The sequence below is a fragment of the Gymnodraco acuticeps genome, unplaced genomic scaffold (genome assembly GCF_902827175.1).
Source record: "Gymnodraco acuticeps unplaced genomic scaffold, fGymAcu1.1, whole genome shotgun sequence".
In the NCBI taxonomy this organism is placed as follows: Eukaryota; Metazoa; Chordata; class Actinopteri; order Perciformes; family Bathydraconidae; genus Gymnodraco; species Gymnodraco acuticeps.
Genome location: NW_022989778.1, coordinates 752,601 through 778,326, shown reverse-complemented (window position 1 = coordinate 778,326; position 25,726 = coordinate 752,601). Strand labels below are relative to the sequence as shown.

Below are 25,726 nucleotides of genomic sequence, written 5' to 3'. Positions count from 1 at the left end.
TTCACACATGGGTAAAACATTTCCTAGATTACGTAGAGATTATTATTATTTCAGAGATGAGGAAACATTTTAGGGTACAATAATATTGTTTACAAAGTCAATCAACCATGGATTGGAGCAATTTTATTCTATCAATAAATAAAAATGAGAAGATAAATGTACAAAACGTCAGGATTCAGCTAGGTCAATTACACAAGGATATTTTACATTTAGTTGGCAATCAAAACATAATTACAAATATTACATACGTGTAGCACCTATATATATTACATACGTGTAGATTCTCTGTCTGATACTTTAGATGAAAATAAGGAGCCCCTGCCCACGCCCCTCTGAGAGACATTTGGTTACAAAGAACACAATGGTGCTCTAGGAGGAGATTCAGGTGATAAGGTGTGTGTGCGTGTGTGGGGGGGGGGGGGTTACCTTGGTTGGTGATTGGCTAATGGTTTCACAAGCCAACCAATCGTTATGACATCATAAAGTGGCCAAAATCTGATCAGCTCATTTTCAGACAGGTTTTTATAGAAATGGATCAGGACAAAAAGAGAGAGAATCTTTTTTCCTGAAACTTTCAGAATCTCTTTCCACAGAGGGGACACATGTTGATGTAGAAGAGACATGAAAAGGTGGATTTTGCATAATAGGTGACATTTAAATACCGCTATATGACAACAACTGCATTAAAAACCAGTTCCTTTCAATTCCACTGCTTTCTCCACTTTGTTTTTCCGACGCACACAGCTGGAGAGAATTAGCCAGGTGACAAACACGCCAGCCAGCAAACTGATGACTCCCACAACCACTGGCACCCACACAGGCAAAGAGGGGAGGCACCTGGAAACAGGAAGTGTTGGTACAGCAGTGGAGGTGGGGTTGGTGGAGGGGGGGACGGTCACTGCGGGACTTGGTAGGCTGTTGATCTTAGTGAAGAGGAAAGGATTCGCCTGTAGGAAACACATCAAGGGTCAGTGGACTCATTCATGGAAACTTTGAAAAAGAACCAACAGCGGCAACAACAAAAACTGCATTTGGAAACCCCTCAAATTAATCTGTTTCTGTATTGGTTACTTATTATATACTGAACTCCACAATATTTTATCTGTGTTTAAAGACAATTTTTGTATATGTAATATGTGCTATTATTTTTGACTTTAAATAGACATATTGATATTTCTTCAGTTTTAATTTTTTAATTTTATATTCAACACTTTTGTTCTCCAGACTGAATAACTCTAATTAATTATTTATAAGTACGTCAATACAGTCAATAGAATTTGGGTTGTGAGCAGTGGGATTTCCCTCCAGACTTCATAAATCTCTTCACTTACCTCAGAGGGACAGTTCATTTTCGATCGGTCATATGTGAAGTTGTTGTAGTTTTGCTTTCTTCCAACGGGCTCCAACTATTAAAACAGAGAGGGAAGTTATTTTAAAACCACCAAAAACATTTGTAAACATTGGGCATTGTGCTGCAGTAGTTTGGTTGCTCCTTGCTCACCATGTTATTCCACAAAGCTACGGCCATCTCAGCATGAGCTCGCTCACTCATGTGGAAACAGTCCACAGAGAAGAAACTCGTGTCAACCTCACCCTCCTGGTAAAAAAAAGTAGATTTTAAAATCACAGTTCAAGTTTAGTGACATTTTTAGAGCGTTTCAGATTTTATAATGGGTGTTGGGAAAATACTGAATGTACTCTTCCAATATCAGAGTAGCACATGATAACAAAGGCCCTATGTAGCTGTGGACGTATCCGGATGTATGATTACCTAGAAGAGCGTCAGGACACACTGTTTTAGGCATATGATAGCTATGTGATTAACATGAGGATTCAGCCTCTATGGAGATACACATATGACAATCATGATCATTTCTGACGTGGAGCTAATCTGAACTAAACATTGAATACTGCTTTGAACCATCTTGTGACTGTGTAACTCCCTCTCTTGTATATCAGCTTGTGAAGGACACTGTTCAGGAACTAGTTGTACCAAATGCTCTGTGTGTGATGACTACTTCCATTCTTGTCAGGATAATAAATACATGTATCCTGATTGTTGAAGCTCAAGCCGGTGACGAGTGATATGTTTCGAACAATGGGTGTGTACGTGACGGAATGTTCAGACATTCCAAAGGGACGACATCATCACTTCTTAGAGTGTCTGAACATTCCGTCTTAGAGTGTTAAAAGTCAGTAAAATTCTTGAAAGAAATATCTTAAACCTGATCTAAATCTTATAGTTTTCACTCTTTTCACATCATTTTAGATGTTTTTAGTAGCAAGATTAGTCAGCGTTGTCTCGATGTCTTCATTATATAAAATTGACTTACAAATCAAGCCTGAAACAGCCCTTCAGTGACAAAAACTCTAGCTGCGTCACCCATAGGGCACATATCCACGCCCATCTTACATTTTCTGTTGGGAGCGCCCTGAGACTTTAGGAGAACTGCTAAATACACACAAATCAAACAAATGGTTCATAAGGGGACACAGATGTTAACTCCAAATAATTGTATTAATACTATTTACGATTGTCTGAAGAGGAGGCTAAACTGTCACAGATAAACCTTAATACATTCTGAATGAGACTCAGTGCTTCACCGAGGATCTGCACCAAGTGCCAGTCACACAGTCAACATTTTTGAGGGGAATTTCTAGTAATGTCCTAATGTTTCTTTGTGTATCTCTGTTACTTACTCCAATATACGGGATGAAGAAATGCTCTAAAAAGGGTTGAAGGACGACAGCAAAGTCTTCTTTTCCCTCAAAGTGATCTCCGGAGATAAGATGCTGGATTTCAGCCTGGGAAGAAAGAAAAAATAAAATTGGATAACAGAGCGAACCCCATTAAAACAAAAATATTTAAATGGTTAAAGAACTCTTTGTTAACCTGATACTCGAGATTGATTCGTTTCATCTCTTCAAGCTCTGGGGAGTTTTCAGATGGATTGATGACACAGGGACAGCTGGTTCTGTAAAAAAAAAAAAGAAATTGAGAGATGTGATCATATCAAAGGGTTAGCACTGAACTATCTTATCCACTTTATTATCCCAAATGTTTTCCAATTCGTAAAGATTGTGTATTTCTTCTCACTCTGCTTGAGAAAATCTATATCTTTCTTAGACTTGAATGGTTGAGGAGACACTACACCAATGTAAGGACCAATGTTAGACCGGCATTTATTGATTTGTTTTGTTTTACCACTAGAGAGCAGCAGAAACCCGCTTTAAAAGGACAATGACCTACCTATCACCCTTTGAAATGTGTATTGCATAGCATCACCCTTCAAGTCGACACAACATTAGCATTCATTTTTTTGTGTTTTGCCAAATGTAAATCGAATACGTAACCACCTTCTTGCTCTGTTTTGGTCTCCACCAACTCCTGCTATAAATATGTTTTCCCTTGAACAGCTAAATGCTCCACTATGTTCTTGCATTAAAAAAAACAAACAAGAAAAACAGGCAAACCTCTGCAAGAGCGAACAGCCAAGTGTGTTCCTCTTCACTGATTTCAATGTATCTATCTGTAAGATCGGCACAACGTTAACCAGCAGCCTCGGTACCTAGAGATGCAGAGAGAAGAAGAAAACATGACATCTTGTACTCACAAGAACTGCAGATGACAATAATGTATAGCGTTTAATATCTCACCTCTTTGTAAAACATGTCCAAACCGCGCATGAGATGTTGGCTGTAGTTCGTGGGTGACAGATTATTCTGCAGAAATATGTAAAATATGTTTTTCACTGCAGTTCAATAACATACAGAAGTGTGCAAGTTATTTATGTACGTACATGAATTTAAAAAAAGACTTACTTGGTCTATACAGTAATGGCAAAGATCATTCCCTCCAACAAATATTGTCGCAAGTTTCCAGTCCTTTTCAAAATTCACCCCCTGTGTAAAATGTACCAAACATGTTCATGAAAGACAGAATTAGAGATTTTCTGATACATTACTTATCCTTGATGTAATCTTACCTTGTTTTCTTTCATGGCCTTGATGAGGGCTTGGACTTGCATTGGGATCTCTCTGTAGCAGAACAAATACAGTAAGGTGTTAGATGACAGCGGGAAGATTAAAACGTTTACACAGATGGAGGAGAAAGTCAAGGAATTACACGTACGAGGTCTTAGCTCCAGCTACAGCCATGTTGAAGGCCTTCCGTCTGGAGCCCTGGCCTTTGGAGAATCCCTTTAAAGTGGGGTTAAACATCTTCAAGATGTCTGGGATTAAGAGGAAAACAACTAAGTAACAGCCCGGGTTATAATTTAAATGTAGGTTTTTGACTGTTGTCACATACAGAATATTATCTCAGAGAAACTGTGCTTAAACTCACTTGGTAATGTTGTGACTGTCTCCAAAGAAGCATCACCTCCAATGCTGCAAGAAAAAGTAAACCAACATCAGCCTGGTTTGAAAAATATGTTGGTAAATGTAAACTTAATTAACACTACACGTATGTCGTACCTCCATGATACTCCTTTGTATTCTTTGTTGAGCTCAAACAGGTTCTTTGCCTTAGCACCACTGCCTGCCTATTAACAGAAAGCCACATATGAAGACACAGACAAATATAAATGACATTTTAAAAACCTTAACCCTTGAAAAGCTTCTTTATCATGGAGGATACAGTCATTTCAAAGGCTGTGTCCTGGTGTAAAATGTGTGTATTAACAATGTAATTACAGTGTAATATTGGTGTTGCATTCGTGTAATATGGGTCTAATAACAGCGCAACATGGGTATAATATGGGCGTTAGAATGGTGTTAACCGAGTGTAATAGGGGTGTAATAATGTGTGATATGGGAAAAGTAGCAGTGTAATATGGGTGGATAACATATGGGAGAAAAACGATCATTGATTTTTATTGATATGTGATTGCCCATTTAAGGGTTAAGAAGACACTGACACACTGTCAAAGATAAGTCTTACATCAAAGCCTGAATACCCGAACATAAAATACATGATCATCACTGGTGTAAGCGTTCTGGCTGATTACAAATTGATTAGAGAGTTCATAGTTCAATGACAACAATTAACTGATATTAAAAGGTTCAGTTAAAGGTCCCATGTCATGGCCATTTCTACTGATCATAATTCCATTGTTGAGGTATACTAAAATAAATGTATTCAATTTTCCAAACTCACATTGGTTTCTCATACAGCATCTCTGTATAGTATGTGTATGTGCTTGTTGGAGCTCCTGCCCCCCCCAAAAACGTAACGGCTCCGCGGACGTAACATAACGGCACTCTACCCGAAATACGTCACTATACCCAAGAAGTAAACAATGGAAAAAGAGAAATCTCCAACGAGGCGTTCTGGGGCAGCACAGACAGCTATTTTCTGTGTTAGAGTTTTACTCCCTACAGCGTGTACTTTGAGGGTTTGTGACTCTGCAGACCGTTTACATGCATAACAAGCTACATAACACACAAGGGGATGGGTAATAACTGGAAAAGCATGACATGGGACCTTTAAATGTCGAATGTATACGGTCAAATCACACATGTAAAAAAACATAATCACTATATTTTAAGTACCAATTTTCTAATGCTTAATTGAACTACTGCCTTTTTTAAATAGCAACCAAAGTCCCGTAAGGTGATATTATCCTATTTGCAGAAGTTATCATCTTGTAGGAACAAGTTAATTATCTCTTGTGCACACGATAAAGAAAAATCACCTTACTGGACTTCAGGGGCTCGGTTTGTCTCCTTCTTTGTACTTAAACTCTAAACCGGATATCTTTGCAACACTTACCGTTAAAGAGTCTCCCAGTGCTGCCACCACTTTAATGTCAGCTGGTCTCAGCTTATGAACTAAAAGACAAAAAAGAGATTACATTTGACAAGATAAGCCACAAAAACATCTCTTAACAATCTTATATTCAGCATTTGAAGCTGGGCCAGATCTATGTTTGAGTAATTGGGCAAAAATGTCATAATAAAGGCTTATTTTAGTTTGAGTGGTCTGCGGGAGAAATGGACTCCTGCATTTCCTGTTAGCTCTGTTTTCAGGAGAAAATATATATATAGCCAGGAGATATTGACCAATCACAGGTCTTTCAGAGAGAAAGCGTTGGCTGATCTAGAAAATATAGATGCACATGCCTTCAGATGTTTAAAGATGAATGACTAATATGTTTACAGGTTACTGAGAGTAAATAGAAAACTGCCTATCCGGCTCTACCACTTAAATTACAATATGTTTTATGTCATTATTGCCAAATTACATAAAAAATAAACTGCCTATTCTGGCTTTAACAAGCTTTTATTTTAAGTATCTCCTACTTTCTTGCAGATGAAAGAGAATGTGTATATACTTGATGTGAAGCATAATTTGTATGTGAAGCATCTGTTATCTTGATGAGACATTGAGACAATTTATGGTGAACATTGGTGCAGTTGATATAAGCCATTTCACTCTCAGTGCCATAAGTGGTGTTTAAAACTGTCTTTGTTTCATCTTCCAGATAAAAGAGGCCATTGAATGTCATATCGACGGACTGCTGATAATGCAGGGATGACTGTCTCACCAGAAGTTGGCACAGAGTCGGATGGAGCAAGGTCCACACAGGAAAAATTACTTCCCCAGTTCTGTGAGGGAGAAAATATCAAAAGATCAAATTAATTCAGATATTAGATGGATGGACATATAGAGCAATTCATTGTGTTTTTATACTGTAATTCTCAGACAAATTCATTACTTATAAGTAAAACTGTGTGGTAAGTGCTGTGACATCTTTCTGATGGGTTTTCTGATGTTTTTCTCACAGACATCCAAAAAACCAGTCCATTCAGCTTTATTAAGTTAAAGTAAAACATATACACATAACACTTATCATATCTGTACTACAAGTCACTTCTCTTTTAGAGATCTTACCGGAATAGGTCCAGGTGTTGGAGAGGGACCAGCATATAAGTAATTGCTGTTATTATAGGTCCGGATGAATGGTGATGTCTGTAGAGAAACAAAAATGCTTACATTACATGATGGTTTTAAAATGTACGGAAGTAATGTACACCAAAAAACATAATCTACTTTTATAACAGACGTTTTGGAAATTTTATTTATAGTATTTTTACCACAGGATTTAACAATCACATGATTTGTAAAAAAGCACATTCATCAGCTTTCAAAGAATTCCCTATTTATGCACAATTTACCTTGGTAGGACATTTCAGGTCAACGTCTGCAGTGAAATCCTGTATGGTTGTCTTATTGCCCAGAGGTTCCAGCTGGAGGAACAAGAGTGTACTTTTCATATTAAAAGAAATACCGCCATCTTGTGAGTTCTTCAAACAAGCAAATATACACAGTTATATCTAATCTACCTGTCTTGTTATCCGAGGCTAGCCATTAGCTGTCTGAAGCTAATGTGGTGTTAATACAACAATAGGGGGCTAACTGTATGTAAATGCAGCTGTTCTGTATTTTACTTTAATTAAAGCTCATCAGTCATGTGATCATCAGAGATTAGAAGAAATTAGAAGTGGAAGTGCTAACTATTAAGTCAAAAACTCCTAATTTCAATGACTCCAATAGGACATGAGTGCAGTATTAGTGTGTACTGTTGTGCAATAAAGTTTAGTTGTTAATAGAGATACTAACCATGTTGTTCCAGAGGGAGCGAGCCATCTGCGTCTGGGCCTTCTGGCTGAGATGGAAGCAGTCTGCACTAAAGAATGAGCGATCAGCACGACCGTCCTGTGAAAAGGGGGGAGAAGTTACGTTAAACATACGAACTTTAGTATTGTTTATCAACTTGTGAAACATATGAAAAGACTAGGAGTTCGGCCAATGCAACATAGTGTAGGCTATAAAGAAGAAACTAAAATCAAATGCTGTATCATAGACATAATAGCTGTCCCCTGAAAAGTATCTATGGACTTAAGCCATCTGTCTTTTTGTCAATCTTATTTAACTTTTGTCAAGAAAGCAAATGTTGAATCAATTTGAAAGTGGTAAACCATTTCCTACGAACTTGATTCTGATGCTTAACCTGTTGTTGACTGATATGAGAGAGAGAGAGAGAGAGAGAGAGAGAGAGAGAGAGAGAGAGGAGAGAGAGAGAGAAGAGAGAGAGAGCAGAGAGAGAGAGGAGAGAGAGAGAGAGAGAGAGAGAGGAGAGAGAGAGAGAGAGAGAGAGAGAGAGAGAGATGGATGGATTAAACTCCCATAAAGTTTGTGTGATAAAGACAGAGCTTTGTTACTGACCGGCAGTCTGGGGAATATGAGTTGCCTGAAAAAAGGTTGGACGACCACAGTGAAGTCTGAGCGAGTGTCGTACTGTTTTGACTCCACAAGCTCTCGCAGTGAACGCTTAAACAGAGAAAGAGTATGTGTTTATTCCTGAGAAGGAAACTGGACTGTTTCACAATCATATTTTGTCTTTCCTACCTGATAGCCTCTGTTGATGTCATCTACCATTTGCAGAGCTTTAGAGTTGTGTTTAGGTAAGATAACACAAGGACACAGAATACTGGAAAAGCAGGTATAACAAGTTATTTCATTGGTTTTAAATATCTCAAGGGAATTTTTAAGGGCAGAGAGATGAGTGATACTCACTTGACCAGCCAAGTTGGGCATTTAAGGGATTTGTCCATGTGCATTTCTCTTAGTGGGGTAATATGGAGAGTCTCTATTAAGTTCACCAGAGCTCGGGGCACCTGACAGAGACAATTCATGTTTAAAAACAGGCCAACATATATAATGAAATTCAGCTGTTTGTCTGTTCACTTTTTACCTCTTTGTGAAGATAATCCAGGCTGACTCGGACATTACGAATAAAATTATCTTCAGAGTAAAATAGCTGTTGAAAAAAAAGAAACAGTTTCAGGTTTGGCCCCTCGAAGAAATGTATTTTATATAATACTCCACATCAGCACTCACGGAGTTGGAGCAGTGGTTGCAGACGTCATTTCCACCAATGAAAAGGGTGATTACTTTCCAATCTGATTCAAAATCGATTCTCTGTACAAGAAATAAGAATGTGAGGGAATGTGAGCAGTTTGTAGCGTTGTTAAAAAGAAGAAATCTTTATATGAATAATTACATTTCCCTCATTGGAAGTAATGAAATCCACAATAAGATCCTTTTCCCTCTTGTTTTGCTGTATACAATGTGCCAAATAATTGTAATCGTGTGTTCTGGTACACTGCTTCTATGTATCAATGTAGATTTCTTCACTGTTGTAGATGTAGTATATTCAAGCGCAAGACGGTTGTATAGTGTGTTTTGCCAATTTTAAAACAGGTAAAGAAAAATATCAACTTGTAAACTCACAGAGTCATTTTTCATCCTCGCAACCAGGGCTCGCACCTGGGGTAATAAGTCACTTAAAACAGAAAGAAAAAATAACACAACATTTTACTGAGACAATATTTAATATTATGACAATCATTTATTCCTTCTGATGTTTACTTTCAGCTTTTATCTTTCTATTTTCAAAATCTAAAGCTAATATATGTTTTAATTAAGGTTGAAAAATGCTTATACAAAGACTAGATTTACATAGTCAAACTAATCTTTTAACAATTAATCGGGGACATTTTCTCACAGTCTGTAAATGTATTTATATAAATTGTATATAGCTTTCTTTTCCTTTTTATGCAAGGATACGTATTGTACAATTTCAGACACATTTCAATGTAAACAAATGGACAATTATGGTCTCTTGCAGTTAAGTTTAAAAAGGAAGTAACTATCTCACATATTTAATAATATAAACACGAAAAAAGGTAAGAGGCAGCTGATGCCTTCAATAGTAAAACTCACTTGCTCGTTGCTCCTGCTACGGCCTGGTTGAGGAAAGACTCAGAAGTTTCCTGTTTTCCCTTTCCAACAGAGAAGCCCGTCAGGTTTTGGTTGAAATATTTTAAGATGTCTGTTATAACAAAGAAAAGAAAATTAAATACACCAGAGATACAAAGACTGACTTGAACATGTTATTTAAACCAGACACAAACTCACTGGGCAGCGTGGTGACAGTGGTGAGGTTTTCTTCTCCACCAATACTGCAACAAATTATAAGACCATGTTGAAACGATGACTTAAATATGTTCTTAGATGTATTTTATTTACAATATACACATTTGTTGGTTGGATATTTGTGTTAATCTTTATCTAAAAAATACAAAACCTTGCAACTTTTATATTATCTGTTTCATATCTCCGAATGTACATGAATATAATTTTATAAATGTATATGGAAGTGAGCAGTAGACACAGCATTATACAACATTTTTAAAAGTATGTTGCTCAATACAAATATTTGAAATGCAAAATAATGACTTGAAATTAGATCACTTTTCTAGTAAATAAACAGATGGTCCGGAAAAAATCTTCCACTTCCTTACAGAGCCCCTCCTCCAACACACACGAACGAGCACATGACCAATGAGGGCACGAGATAAGTTTGTGCACAGATGGAAGGCTGACAGGCAGGTAGGCCATCCAGTTACTTTAGCCGGGCCGGCTGATTGGTCGTGCTTTTTACAGCGCCACGGCTTCCACAGATGACATTTTTTAATGGATTTATTGTCAAAGCATTTACTATATTCTTTGCTATCGGGATGTTAAGAGCATTCCATGGAATATAACAAAAAGTGTTTCTGAAATAAATTACGTACCCCACCTTTAAAGACCAATAACACAAGTATTATGTTGCAATGTTGTTTCATAGTTGTGATTAAAAGTCTTAAATTACCTCCAGGATAAACCTCTGTACTGACGCAGGACGTCCAGGACGTTGTTCTTACTCGATGCGATACCGTTGCCTGCCTGACATATACAACAAAACAGAACATGGTTCAGTAACATGGAGACATAAAACAGAAGTTCCCCAAATATAACATTATAACAGGCTCGTTTTGATTTATTTCTTTATACTATTATGAAACTATTATTGTTTCCATTTCTCTAGTATAATTATCTAATAAATGTCCACCAAAGCCTTGAAATCATAGGACTGCTCACACACTTAAATTGTCATGAGTTTAAGTCTGATTTATTTTACATTATTATTGATTATTCCACAAATCAGACAGGGGACAGCATTACATCTTTTACATTTGCTATCATTTATCTACCTTTTTTCCTAAATAATTTGTTTAATACGGCAATACAGCCTAATACATATAACATATTGTAGTAACTATAAATTAAAATATCATCCAGCAGAATGAGGTTATTTTACTGGCCAAGTGGATGTTTAAAATGGAAAAAAAGTACAATCTGGTCTTACTTCCCGGATCTTTTCTCAGTTTTTTAAAAATATTTGTACTTATATTTGATACTTGAGATGAAATGCATTTTTCTTTTAACCTGTTTTATCTCCTTAAAATATTGATAAAATGACTCACTGTCAGAGAGTCTCCCACTGCAGCCACAACTTGAACATCTCCAGGCCTGAGTTCATGGACTGAAAATGAAGAAGACATCTCAAAAAAGTCAGGACAGTAAAGACTTTGAGAGTAAAAGTACAGTAATATAATACTCAAAACGTATGTGTAATTGTATTGTAGTATAGGACGCAAGAATTCATAGATATGTGATACAAAACGCCATAAAAGGTCACTTAAACAGAGGTAAGCAGAAGACTAAGAAATTGTAGAGGACTGATAAATATACATCTTAATAACAAGTGAGAGGGGAATTCAACATAAAGTGTGTTTTCTTTGTCAGATAAGAGGTTATGTGACACCGATGTTTTTGATGGTTGTGTTCTGATGAACAAATAGAGATTACATTATCAGCAGCAGTCATAAACAATACAAGATGACACACTGTAGGAAGGTAACTTTAACAAGCAAGTAAGAAGCATGCACAAGACAGTAAGGGATAAATAATTCAATAAAAAGTGATATATCTGATAGTTACAGAATAAAGGGAAAACAACATTAGGTGTGTGAGAGTATCAGCTGGAGTCAGTAAAACATCAAATAAACTGATCTGTTGGCCACATTTTTGATTGTATTTTCATGTGTTGTGTTCATTTAAGTTATAAAGTTAGATAGTTGGTTAGCATCCATATAATGTTTTTTGTAACGTATAACAATGATAAAGAGAAATATATAAAAACCAATATGAATAGATTCTCCCTTCCCCTTTTTAAATTGTCCCTAAAAATCATCATTTTTATTTTTATAAATTGTGTTTTCTTCGTAGGTTAAGAAGATGTATAAATGTGTCTCTTCCTGATCTCTCCTGCTGCATTTCTTATTTTCTCATAATCTGGATTTTATGTGTGTGTGCAAATAAAATAAAACTTTACCTGAGGTGGGTGGGGAGGGTGAGGCGCTAAAGTCCTCACAGGGCATCTCTGTGCCTGTAAACTGAGTGGACACACAGAGAAAGTCCACAGTCAGAACTAGACAGGAGGCGTACAGCGCTGCCAGCATCTTCATCAGGGCTCAATGTCGCTCTATACTCACAGGGTGAAGACCAGGAGATGCATCGCTGTGATGATATGAAGGAGAGTTTCCCTCCGTCCTCAGGAAGGGCCGGTCCTTTGAGGAGGAGGAGAAAGAGGAGGGATGAGAGAGAAGATGTGTAGGATGTACGTTTGTCTCACTGAAATCTTTATTGCATCTAATGGTGCATTATTAGTATTATAACATGTGAATGTAAGGGTGGTAAAGTGAGTTTGTAGCACAGTTACTCACTTCAGTTGGACATGGCAACATGATGAGTTTTTCTTTGTCTTCTGTGCTATGTTGGTCACTTGTGGGCTGCAGCTGAAAGACACAAAACCCATTGTCTTCATGCCTGCGACAGAGGGAACAATGACTCTGTATGTTTAAGTATATGTGTGCAGCCGGGGAAGATACATAAGTACATCTACATCTTGTATTCTGCTTCAAGTACTTTTTGATAGCCTTCCTTTCCAATGAAATCCACGCATATCTAAAAATGTGGTGATTTTGAGTTTATCTGATAAACTGAAGGAATTGAATCTGCTTTAATGTGTTATTATAAGAAATGTCATATTGTTCCTAAGATAAATACATGATGGTAAATGGATTTCATTTGCACAGCACCTCATCAGTATTTACAAGCCCTTAAAGCGCTTTTACTGTAAGTCAGCATTCACCCGTGCACACACATTCATACAGAAGCAGAGGCGCCCATACATCGTTTGTTAAGTATCTTAAAGGATACGATGACATGTCGCCTGCAGGGGCTGGGATATAACCCGCAGACTTTCAAATGTTAGATAAATACACTACCTTACAGCTACAGTTGCTATTATTTGGTTATTTAACAAGCGATGCTTCAAGCACTTGAGATGAACTTGTAGAATATGATTTTTTGTTGTTCTTAAAACTCCACATCATTATGTAAAGGAGTTCAAATTGGCACAACCTTAAAAAGCTAAAAGCAGCAGTAATAATAATAAGCCATGAACATTGCATATAACAGTAAAGTATGGTAAAACACCAACAGGTAAAACGTTTTGATTGCAGGAATTTGACTTGTTGTAGTGGAGTATTTCGTCCACTGTGCGGTGTGTGTGTGTGTGTGTGTGTGTGTGTGTGTGTGTGTGTGTGTGTGTGTGTGTGTGTGTGTGTGTGTGTGTGTGTGTGTGTGTGTGTGTGTGTGTGTGTGTGTGTGTGTGTGTGTGTGTGTGTGTGTGTGTGTGTGTGTTTCTGAATGGGAGGGAGATTAGATTGCTTTAGGCCTCACCAGGTTTGTCCACATCTGCACCATCAGGTTATCAGTGTGTTTTGACGCTTGTGACACAGATAGAGGCTTCCCACTCTGTCAAGAAAAAAACACCACATTGTAGAGAAAGATACAGAAAGTACATTTCCAGTTACTTAACGTGGATTCTTTATCGGTCATCAGCACAAACTGTGATAAATCAGAAGGTTATGCTCCTTGTTTATAAAGGATATGATTAGAATACATGTAAAATACTGTGACCTCATTACTATTATCAACAAACAAAAACAGGCTGAATAAACAAAGATAGCCTACAGATACAGGGATGTAGGTTTGATAACATGTTTTGTGTCCAGTTGCTTCATTGGAGAAATAATTGTACCTAATATTTGAGATCTGTCCTTAATAAACCTAAATCAGGAGTCAAAGGATATTGTTTTTATATACTTCCCTGACTAAAGTCCACAGTGAAAAGTGATAACAGTTCCCCTCCAGTAACAATAAGGAGAGGATGCAAAATGGTGCCTGTGAACTCACAGAGACAGAGGAAGGGTCTGCGATGAAAGGTGCTTCCTGCACAATGACGGTGAAGTCATCTCTGTCACTGTACCAGCGCTTCTGAACCATGAGCTCATCCAAAGACTCCTGGTCAGGGAAAAGGAGATGATAAGTTATATTTCACAGCAGATCCAAGGACTGAAGGAAGCGATGAGATATTCTGGTGTGAATAATGGACAGACCTGCAGAGCATGAGTCAGCATGGCCCTCTGAAGTCTGGCTTCTCCTTCACTCTCCATGCAGCGACACTTCCTGGCAGAAAAAACATTTGAACTCCTTTATACGCAATATGCAAATTTACAATTAGGTATAAGGCCTAAAATGATGATGTACTGGGTGGAGTGCAGGATGGAGTATTGTTTCAAGAAGAAATGTGTGAGTAAAGCCATGGTTCCTTGACAAGTAACTCTCAATATTTGTGCTTAATTTTTACAACCAAATGTATGAATCTACAATATCAGAGAATATCTGTTTATTTTTCACGTAAATCATTTTCACATTATTTTTTTTATCGCAAATTCACCACTTAAATCTCAGAGAACCTCCTTTTTTTTGGACCTATACAACGTCCCTTATATGGCATTATTTATGCATATTACTATTCAGAGTAAAACATTTAATGTTACATATAAACTCACTTGTTGTGGAAACCGTCACTTTCTCCATCCCACAATGCAACACTGACAATAGTCCGCTTCAGCTGCAACACAGAGAAAACATTTTTTTTAAATGTATGAAAACACAAAATGCAGTAACAGCGACTGAATGAAAAGCTATTGTGAAATCTACCTGAGAGTGCAGCAGCTGCAGAGCTTCATCCACCTCTTCAACCACGGCTGCAATAACAGAACTAACCTGCACACAAACACAGCAGTTAAACTCTGTAGACTGTGAGGCAACAAATAAAGAGTTCAAATCGTTCTGTAAAACACACAATATTTATGCATTCACACATTAAAATGTAAGTATTTTTCTCTGTTTACCTGCTGCTGATCACAGACACAGAGCTCATCCACCTGAGCAAGGAGAAGGACCAGCTTCCAATCTCTATCCACATCAACAACCTGTAGCGGGAAAAAACAAACATCAAAGAGATAGATGGATAGATAGATAGATAGACAGACGGATAGATAGATAGATAGATGGATAGATAGATAGATAGATAGATAGATAGATAGATATATAGATAGATAGATAGATAGATAGATAGATAGATGATAGAGTAGATGGACTAGATAGATAGATAGATAGATGATATAGAGGTAGGTAGTAGCTAGATAGAATAGATAGATAGATAGATAGATAGATAGATAGATAGATAGATAGATAGATAGATAGATAGATAGATAGATAGATAGGTACTTTATTGATCCCAATTTGGGAAAGTGTTGCGTTGCTGCAGCATAAAGCAGCATAGATATATCCCTTAGAACTTACCTGATTGTTTTGGAGGTAGAGGTAACTTCCTTTGCCTGCTCCACCAGCGTGCTACGAACCAAATGAATCAGGGAGAAAGAAACAAATAATTAGATGCAGGCAGGGTCGTTGCTACAATATTTATCATATCAGAAAATGGTGTCTGTACCTGTGTTGAACAAACTGAGCGGCATACAGGTTTGTTTCAGCTGAGAGAGGAGCGATGAGTGCAGGATTGAATAAAGTCATCAGCTCTGAAGAAGATAAATAACAACAGTAGAGATTAAACAGTTACTCCATTAACAGGGTTGTTTTATATTTGTGTATTGCCTATCTATAGATACTATATACAGTAGATATACATCGTTCTGCTGATGATATGTTTATCTTTACTTGTTATGATTATTTTTGTATTTTATTGCAATGCCTTTTCAACATGCTGATTTAACAAAACAATTTCCCAATTTGGGATCAATAAAGTACATCTAATCAAATTACAGAAAAGTATGATATTTGAATTATCGTTTTAATTCAATTTAAAGTAAAAAGGTCAAACATTTTTTATCTTTGTACAGTTAGCAAAGCATGTTTTACTATTTTAGGGATTCAAAAAATAGTTAGTTGTAGCTCTAAGACAAAATGTGTATTAATGGGCTTCATAATAATGAAATGTACTTATGTATAAGCCTCTGCATATTTAGTCTACAACAATAAAATAGAGCATCATTCTAATAAAACTAACTACTGAAAAAATTTCAGTGTTTCAAATCGTTTTTAAATCCTGAAGAGACATTTTAATCATGAGAAACAAATGTAAAATCCCACTGTAATGAACTGAACTTCCTGCATTGCATCAGTCAGTGCTTTGTCTCTTTGAATTTAATAACTCTTTATTTCATGAATGGCTTTAGTAGAAAAGATAACAGACCAGAGACCGGGTGTGACGCAAGAGTATTGGGGTTCATTGTTTGAAATAATCACAGTCAGTGTAGAAAAGATACTGCACAGTAAGAGCTCATAACATGTATTCAGAATGTGGGACACTAATTGTGAAAGTTACATAACTCTGGTGGCAATACATCAAAATGTCACAAGACAGTTTAAAGGCGGCCAAAAAGATAGGTAATACAAAGTAAATGATTTAAGAAACATTGGGCTATAGGCCAGATAAAATCAATACATTCAAACTTTGAATCTTACCTCCGAGTCTTGATACCACTGTGGACAGCTCAGTGCTGAAGGTAGAGAAAATATAAAAGTGGATTATTTTCATTTCATTTAATCGTTTATTTGAGTAGGGACAATTCACATTAATGAACACTTTAGACAAATAATGCTTCAAGTGTAAATATGCCGGATTTTAGCTTTCAGATCATTTCCATCCGTAGTCCCTCACATACAACATATAAGAACATGACATTTGTAAACATAGCAACAAATAAATACATGATATGCAAAAGAGCATGTCCATGTAAAAATGTATTAAAAAAAACACATACTTTCAAAAGACTTAAAATGGTCAAAACTCAAGAAATTGTGTTTTTCAAGGACGGTACAGTGGTGATATGAATTTGGCTTTCTGTCAAACACCTTGATAGCTCTCTTGTACAGCTGTTCTATTTGTTTCAGGTTATGTCTCTAAATGATTTAACCGTACACCTTCTGGTGCAAATATTACATCAAAGCTAGTCACCTGTGCATGTGAAGTCCAATGGAGGAAAGCACAGCAACATCTGAGGGTGTTACGCGGTTGACTTGAGAGAGAAAAAACAATAATTCAAATTCAATCTCACAAGAATTTACAAACAAACAATAAAACATGTATTTAGTGGAGCTATACATTTTAGCCTTTGCAGACCATTTACATGCAGAACAACATATAACACGCTACAGGAGTAACTCAAATGTGTACTTAAGTACTTTAGTTACATAAGTAAATGTATTTAAGTTGCATTAGACACCTAATGTTATACTCATACAGTATATTTAGTGATATGCTGGAGAATTCCACTGAAAGGCATCTTCAAAATCAATTGTGAAGGTTTTGTAAATCAAATATGTACATTATTTTTTTTATTATTACGTGGGGGATATCCGAAACTTTTAGCCCTTAATATAAGTTGGGCTTTAAACTCTCACTTACCAGTTAAAGGGGGCGACCGAGAGGGGAACATCTGAGTGCAAGGAAGTCCAGTTACTAAAAACAGACAAGAGCATTATGATATATATATATGCATAATTTAATGGTTCAAATATGACTTTTAATTTTTAAAAAACAGCCATGCAGATTATCAAAATGTGCCTGCTGGACAATACACAATGCATATGTAATACTATTATGTTTATATATCGTTTCCTTACAAGACTTGTTGTACCACAAACATGTCAAACACATCAGAACGTATATGCACAGCTCAAGAGTCCTCAGAGACACACAAAAATATAACATAACGATAGAATTATTATTTACTAGATCAATGATCAAACTACGGTAAGATCCCTCATAACTTTTAGGAGCTGAGGAGCCATGCATATTTTTAATTCACACACTTTGTGGTCATTTCGAAATCGGTCAAATCCAACTTAAACACGCCAAATGAGCCTTCAAAAGTTGACTACATGCATAAGGTTTAGATCCTTTGTAGAAGTTTGAAACAGATATTATCAGTTCCAAATTTAATTAAAGAAAATTAAGCAAACAGTGCAAACCTTTTGTCCATGTGAGCCCCAGGACTGTGATCAGAACCAGCTGTGGAAACATCATCTCTCTGATTTTCTCAGATTATTCCTCGTTGATCTTTTCTGCAGCTGTCCTCCCTCTCTGATCTCTCTTTCTTTGTCACTATCAGTTATACCTGTTCAGGGTAATCTGATAATGACAAATCATACATATGCACAGAAGGGGAGTGACTTGACTTCTTGTTCAAGGACACAGCCATAAGGTTTTATGATGGCACTGATCATTAATCGTCTATTGTAATAATGAGTGAGAGTGAACATCAGGGTTCCAGTGTGATTCTATTATTCTCTATGGACTACCTGAGAGTTATAAACTATTCTAAATATAATGTACAACTTAATATCACTGACACATGACTCTCTCCTTCTAAAATGTTAAAGGGGACCTATCATGCAAAATGCACTTTCCCCGGTGTGTCAGGGAACTCTCGCAGCGTCAGAAAATAAAACCCTTTCACTTTTCCTCCATACCTAAATCTTTTAAAAACAGGGGTACAACGAGCGGATACAGATTTGCTGCCGATTTGACGTCAAATCGGCAGCAGACCCACAGAAAGTTGCTATCAGAAACAATGCCTGACGTGTTTTGGACGTAATCTTGTCTTTGTTTACATTAGCAAGCCTCTCTAACACTCAGAGCTAACCTGTACTGGAGAGCACATGTGTTTAAAAAGCAGGAAATACAAAAATAACTCATCTTGTTATAAACCCACAAGAGAAAAAGCATTTGAGCTCCATACTGTTTCAGAAATAATCCTTGATGTGGTTTAGAACAGGATGGTGTTTTATCACAGCAGAATTTAACTTTATCTCCGGTAGAATTCTGATCAGGCATTAGCTCCGCCTCCTCTTCTTTCTTTTTTTAAAGCTAAGGACCCAAAATCCGCGTTTCTCTAACAGGGCTGCAAAAGAGGGATATGAGCAGTATGAGGCATGGCTACAATGGGTGATCTGTTTGGTATTTTAAGCAAAAAACTTCACAGACATGTTTTGTATAGGTGTGGCCCTACAATATATTTTTCAAATATAGCATAATAGGTCCACTTTAAGATTGCTGTTGGTAAGCTAAAGGAAAATCCGCAGCTGCACTGCCACTTAGGGTTGCAGACAGAAGTAACTTTAACCCATGTATTTCACTTCTAAAAGTGCAATAAATGATCTGTTCTGCTGTTACCTAAGAAAATAAGCTATGGTCTTTCTCCATTGACGAGATAAAACACAGTCACGCTATTAATTTGTTATGTATTTATGGTCAAATCTGCACTTATGCATCTACGCAGCATCACTTCAGTTGTAAAATTAAACAAGGACTCTCCAAATACTAACTTTGGAAGCCCATTTTACACAATAACTTAAAGGAAAGGAAATCTTAGCCTTGTGATTAAAATAAGATGAAAATACATTAAAAATAATGACTTATTATTGCAACTTAATTACCTAATTTCTCAAATTAATGAGAAACCTTCTGAAAAAAATGACTAAATACCTCAAAATAATGATTTAGCATTTCAAGAAAATTAGATTAGATTAGATTACTTTATTGTCATTACAAAAATGCAAGCACAGTGTAACGAAATTTAAGGATGGTCTAACCAGAGTGCAAAACAGTCAGTTACATACACAATTATCAGAAGTAGTACCAAATAAATGATACAAAAATAAAGATAAATAGATGGGAAATGTATAAATAGGAATAAATACACAGATAATAATAAATACAGTGAATACAGAATTGCGATGAGAAACGAGAAATGAGAAAATGAGAAACGTATTGTATGTGATATGTTATATGAGTCCTTGGCTTGAGAGATGACCTCTCCGCTACAACAATATCAGATCAGGAATCACGCCACATTGTCGGCTGACTGAATCAATGACGAGGCAAAACACAGCCGGTGTAACAGAGGGACATATTATCTTGGTTATTGCACAAATAGTTATAACTATCTATTTTTTAATCTTTCAGGTGATTTCAAGGACAGGAAACAATACATTTCTCCCAACCATGCTCATAGTTGGATTCTGTCATATGAATTTCATAGATTTAGAATAAATATGAAAACGTACATTTTTGATCATTGATACATTTTGTGTAAATTCATGAAAACAGCAGTTAGTGTTAGGTTTGTGTTTAAATTAGTTTCTTGTGTGATGCTACAACCCCTCAACAAGCAGTGGACAACTTGCACCTTATGTGTGTATTTCCGTCCACTTAACCAGTTAAGTCCTGAGCCTGTTTTTCAGGTCTCAGGCTCGAAAATGACATTCCCAGAACAAATGACTATAACTTCCCTTCTAAAAGGGGTAAACTAATAATCTTTTTTCTCAAAGCAATGGTACACCTGTGAGTTGGATGTAGAAAAGTCAGAGTCAATATAAATTATTTTATTTTATTGTAAATTCAGATTGAACATGTAAAACTATTTAAATTATAGTGTCCGTCCAAATAAAAAGACATGACTTATAGTGAAAACCACCCTTGAATGATGGGATAGTAGACTAAAAGCTTCAGGAATCCAAACTACAACATATAATAAGTACCCTGTATTAAGATGGATGCAAATTAAGTGAAATTTGACCTTTTTAGAGAGATTTAGAAAAAGAAAAGAAACCACGCACCTTTGGGGTCATTTGGGTGTATTTGGGTGTATTTGCTGTTTCTCTGGAACCCATTGGTCGATTTTGGTGATTGACGTCTTTTTTGAACCGTTAGAGCCAGTAGAATTGAAGGGGAAGTTCCACATATGCACACGTTACAGTGACAGTGACGCGCACGCAGTCGAAAGCTATGTTACGCTCTGAAAACCAAAAACTGAAACCTAGGCTCAAACTAGTAAATATGAAGATGGATTTTCAGGACCCCCGGCAGGAGAGTAGACGGCGGGACCTCCAACGAGACAGGACAAAGGGTTGGCAGGACCCCCGGCAGGAGAGTAGTCGGCGGGACCCCCAACGGGACAGGACAAGGAGCTGGCAGGATCCCCAGCGGAACCTCCAACGGGACAGGACACAGGGTTGGCAGGACCCCCGGCAGGAGAGTAGTCGGCGGGGCCTCCAACAGCACAGGACATAGGATTGGCAGGACCCCCGGCAGGAGAGTAGACGGCGGGACCTCCAACGAGACAGGACAAAGGGTTGGCAGGACCCCCGGCAGGAGAGTAGATGGCGGGACCTCCAACGGGACAGGACATAGGGTTGGCAGGACCCCCGGCAGGAGAGTAGTCGGCGGGGCCTCCAACGAGACAGGACAAGGAGCTGGCAGGACCCCCGGCAGGAGAGTAGACGGCGGGACCTCCAACGGGACAGGACAAAGGGTTGGCAGGACCCCCAGCGGAACCTCCAACGGTACTTGAGTAGGGACTTGAGTGGGAACTCGAGAGAGAGCTTGAGAGGGAACTCGAGAGGAAACTTGAGAGGTAACTCGAGAGGTGATTTGAGAGGGGACTCGAGAGAGAACTCGAGAGGTGACTGGAGAGGGGACTCGACAGGAGACTCGAGAGGGAACTTGAGAGGAGACTCGAGAGGGGACTCGAAAGGAGACTTGAGAGGGGACTCGAGAAGGAACTTGAGAAGAGACTCGAGAGGGAACTCGAGAGGGGACTTGAGAAGTGTCTTGAACAGGGACTCGAGAGGGGACTCGAGAGATGACTTGAAAGGGAACTCGAGAGGGGACTCGAGAGGGAACTCGAGAGGGAACTGGAGAGAAGACTTGAGAGTGGACTCGAGAGGGGACCCACCAGGGTGGGTGGAGGGGGTCAGGAGGACGGGACTAAGCTGACCGCCCAGGGGCACAGCAGAGGACCAGGAAGGGATCTCGGGCGGACACCCCGGGGGCAAGGCAGAGTTACAAAAAGGGGTATTCGGGCGGACGGCCCGGGGGGAAGGCAGAGTTCAAGGAGGGGTTCTCGGGCGGACGGCCCGGGGGAAAGGCAGAGTTCAAAAAGGGGTTCTCGGGCAGACGGCCCGGGGGCAAGGCAGAGTTCGAGGAGGGGCGAAGACCACAGCTCTCAGGGGACCGGGCAGGAGCCGGTGTTGACCGGACAGTAACCTGAGCCGGTGGATTAGGTGTCGGCAAGATTCCCCACGGAAGAGGACAAGGAGTTGGCAGGACCCCCGGCGAGACATGTAATGTCGAGGCCTCCAACGAAACAGGACATGGGGTTGGCAGGACCCCCGGTAGAAGAGTAGTCGGCGGGGCCTCCAACGGCACAGGACACAGGATTGGCAGGACCCCCGGCAGGAGAGTAGCCGGCGGGGCCTCCAACGGCACAGGACATAGGATTGGCAGGACCCCCGGCAGGAGAGTAGACGGCGGGACCTCCAACGAGACAGGACAAAGGGTTGGCAGGACCCCCGGCAGGAGAGTAGTCGGCGGGGCCTCCAACGGGACAGGACACAGGGTTGGCAGGACCCCCGGCAGGAGAGTAGTCGGCGGGGCCTCCAACGGCACAGGACATAGGATTGGCAGGACCCCCGGCAGGAGAGTAGACGGCGGGACCTCCAACGAGACAGGACAAAGGGTTGGCAGGACCCCCGGCAGGAGAGTAGTCGGCGGGGCCTCCAACGGCACAGGACACAGGGTTGGCAGGATCCCCGGCAGGAGAGTAGTCGGCGGGGCCTCCAACGGCACAGGACATAGGATTGGCAGGACCCCCGGCAGGAGAGTTGTCGGCGGGGCCTCCAACGGCACAGGACAAAGGGTTGGCAGGACCCCCAGCGGTCTCCAACGGTATTTGAGTAGGGACTTGAGTGAGGGCTTGAGAGGGAACTCGAGAGGTGATTTGAGAGAGGACTCGACAGGAGACTCGAGAGGGAACTTGAGAGGAGACTCGAGAGGGGACTCGAAAGGAGACTTGAGAGGGGACTCGAGAGGAGATTTGAGAGATGACTTGAAAGGGAACTCGAGAGGGGACTCGAGAGGGAACTGGAGAGAAGACTTGAGAGTGGACTTGAGAGGGGACTGGAGGGGTGACTTGAAAGGGGACTCGAGAGGAGACTTGAGAGGGAACTGGAGAGGAAACTTGAGAGGTGACTCGAGAGGATACTTGAGAGGGAACTCGAGAGGAGACTTGAGAAGTGTCTTGAAAGGGTACTCGAGAGGGAACTCGAGAGGAGACTTGAGAGGGAACTGGAGGGGAGACTTGAGAGAGTTGGTTCGCCAACAGAACACGGGGGGCTGGAGTCGGCCGGTATGCCGACAGGACTCGGGGAGCTGGCGTCAGCTGGAGAGCCAGCAGGATACGAGGTGCTGGAGTCGGCCGGTACGCCGACAGGACTCGGGGAGCTGGCGTCGGCTGGAGAGCCAACAGGAGACGAGGTGCTGGAGTCGGCCGGTACGCCGACAGGACTCGGGGAGCTGGCGTCGGCTGGAGAGCCAGCAGGAGACGAGGTGCTGGAGTCGGCCGGTACGCCGACAGGACACGGGGAGCTGGCGTCGGCCGGAGACGAGGGGCTGGAGTCGAAACCATGGCTGCTGGGGCCAGGACTGAGGCTGGAACCATGGCTGCTGGGGCCAGAACTGGGGCCGGAACCTTGGCTGCTGGGGCCAGAACTGGGGCTGGAACCATGGCTGCTGGGGCCTGTACTGGAGCCGGAACCATGGCTGCTGGGGTCGGAACTGGGGCCGGAACCATGGCTGCTGGGGCCAGAACTGGGGCCGGAACCATGGCTGCTGGGGCCAGAACTGGGGCCGGAACCATGGCTGCTGGGGCCAGACTGGGGCCGGAACCATGGCTGTGAGGGCCGGTTCTGTAGCCGGAACCATGGCTGCTGGGGCTCGGGCTGCTAGCCTGGCCTTGCGACGACTCCTCTTAGCAGCCGCCTGAATACGCCGTGGACCTCCATAAGCCAGACGAGTTCCGGAATACGACTCCTGGACAGGAGCAGGAACTGGGGCAGAAGCACGGGTTGACTTCAGGCGGAACCCACCAAGGCGTATGGTGCCAGGTTGGGAATTGGGAGACATGGAGCTAGCAGGCCGGGAATCACATGTTTCAAGGAAGTCCAAAATCCAGTCAGGTAAGAACTCCACAAAACATAGTTTCTCTGCTGCCAATCGGTGCGCCTCTACCAGAGCGGCCCTCTTCTGCCGAACACTGGACGCTCCCTTCCACCAATCGAAGCAGCAAGCCAGATAGAAGGTAAAATGCTGTAATTCTACCTCCCATGGATCATCTGCTGGCCTGGGTCCATTTGTTGGTCGGTTCGTAATGTAACGGTGTGTGAAGCAGGTAGGACCCAAATGCAGATTAACGTGAAAATTCCTTTATTTCAAGGCTATACTAACAAAGACAGAACAGAACACTCACCGACGAACTAGTCATGACACAAGACGAACTGACAAAGACAGACAGAAAAACCAGAACACAAGACTAATCACACAAACACAAGACATAGGTGAGGAGGGAGGAGAAACACAGGGACTCCAGGTGAACACAATCGGGTAAATTAGACACACCAGGGAAACTAACGACAGGGAACCACAGACAGATTTAAACAAGACACAACGCAGACAGAAACAGGCAAGAACGGAGGTGAAGACCTTTCAAAATAAAACATGAAACAAAAGACAGAAAAATACAAGACAAAATACAATACAGACAGATCGTGACAAAACTGTGGGTTTTCTCCGGAAGTTTTTCCTTGTACGATGTGAGGGTCTAAGGACAGAGGGTGTCGTATTGTCATACTGATATTCTGTACAAACTGTGATGTCCACTGAGACAAATGTAACATTTGTGATATTGGGCTATATAAATAAACATTGAAAACATTGAAAAAAAAAACAGCAGGCGGGGGCCTCCGGGTTGAATAGGTTAATGACCTGAAGAACGCCTTTTCCTTCAAATCTCAATGAGCAGGAAGATGTGTGCTTACCTAATCTCGTTATATAGCTACCATGAAAAACAAAGATGTCACTTTTTGAATAACAATGATGCTTTAGTGTTGTAAAGCTTGATTATTTCTTATCTCTCCCCTGATAAAAGAGACGATAACAATCTAATCCAATCCAATCCACTTTATGTATATAGCACAGTTTAAAAACAGAGGGTTTGCCAAAGTGCTTCACAATGAACATAACATTATAATAAAATATAATATTACACGAATAGATAAAAAGCACACATAATAACCAACTAGTTTAGATAAACAACTAACCAGATGACTTTAACTACTGTTCTTGTGTCATGAAATAAAGACATTATTACTGCCTTTAGTCCTGCCAGCATATGTACATTGATTTAATAATGCCCGGTATACTCAGTCATATACTGTATACGTTGGAATAACTCAACCGAGATTTGTTTCTTTTACTGAAAAGTATGCAGACATAAT

At 39.9% G+C, this 25,726-nt stretch overlaps 1 protein-coding gene across 1 annotated transcript; it reads right to left on the bottom strand.

Annotated features, from left to right (window-relative positions):
• Positions 1–608: 608 nt before the first annotated feature.
• LOC117548758 (phospholipase B1, membrane-associated-like) lies at positions 609–21,022 on the bottom strand. Its single transcript, XM_034220208.1, has 38 exons — positions 21,011–21,022; positions 15,674–15,724; positions 15,220–15,300; positions 15,026–15,091; positions 14,875–14,936; positions 14,419–14,488; positions 14,216–14,323; positions 13,700–13,774; positions 12,679–12,750; positions 12,448–12,522; positions 12,288–12,348; positions 11,377–11,435; positions 10,722–10,795; positions 9,986–10,029; positions 9,791–9,899; positions 9,299–9,350; positions 8,906–8,986; positions 8,760–8,825; positions 8,582–8,682; positions 8,414–8,495; positions 8,231–8,335; positions 7,625–7,720; positions 7,180–7,251; positions 6,896–6,973; positions 6,549–6,609; positions 5,774–5,832; positions 4,477–4,544; positions 4,346–4,389; positions 4,133–4,232; positions 3,987–4,038; positions 3,823–3,903; positions 3,658–3,723; positions 3,475–3,569; positions 2,894–2,975; positions 2,701–2,805; positions 1,502–1,597; positions 1,332–1,406; positions 609–947 (listed from the first exon to the last, which is right to left on the bottom strand). Exons 1-38 carry the CDS (start codon positions 21,020–21,022, stop codon positions 684–686), a joined length of 3,000 nt encoding a protein of 999 aa, XP_034076099.1. The 3' UTR covers positions 609–683.
• Between the last annotated feature and the right edge of the window lie 4,704 nt (positions 21,023–25,726).

Excerpts from the sequence above, each read along its gene's own strand:
- LOC117548758 (XM_034220208.1), bottom strand. Across the intron at positions 4,039-4,132 it reads GTAGCTGGAGCTAAGACCTC|AGAGATCCCAATGCAAGTCC; the intron begins GTACGTGTAATT and ends GTTCTGCTACAG. Across the intron at positions 3,570-3,657 it reads TGGACATGTTTTACAAAGAG|GTACCGAGGCTGCTGGTTAA; the intron begins GTGAGATATTAA and ends CTGCATCTCTAG.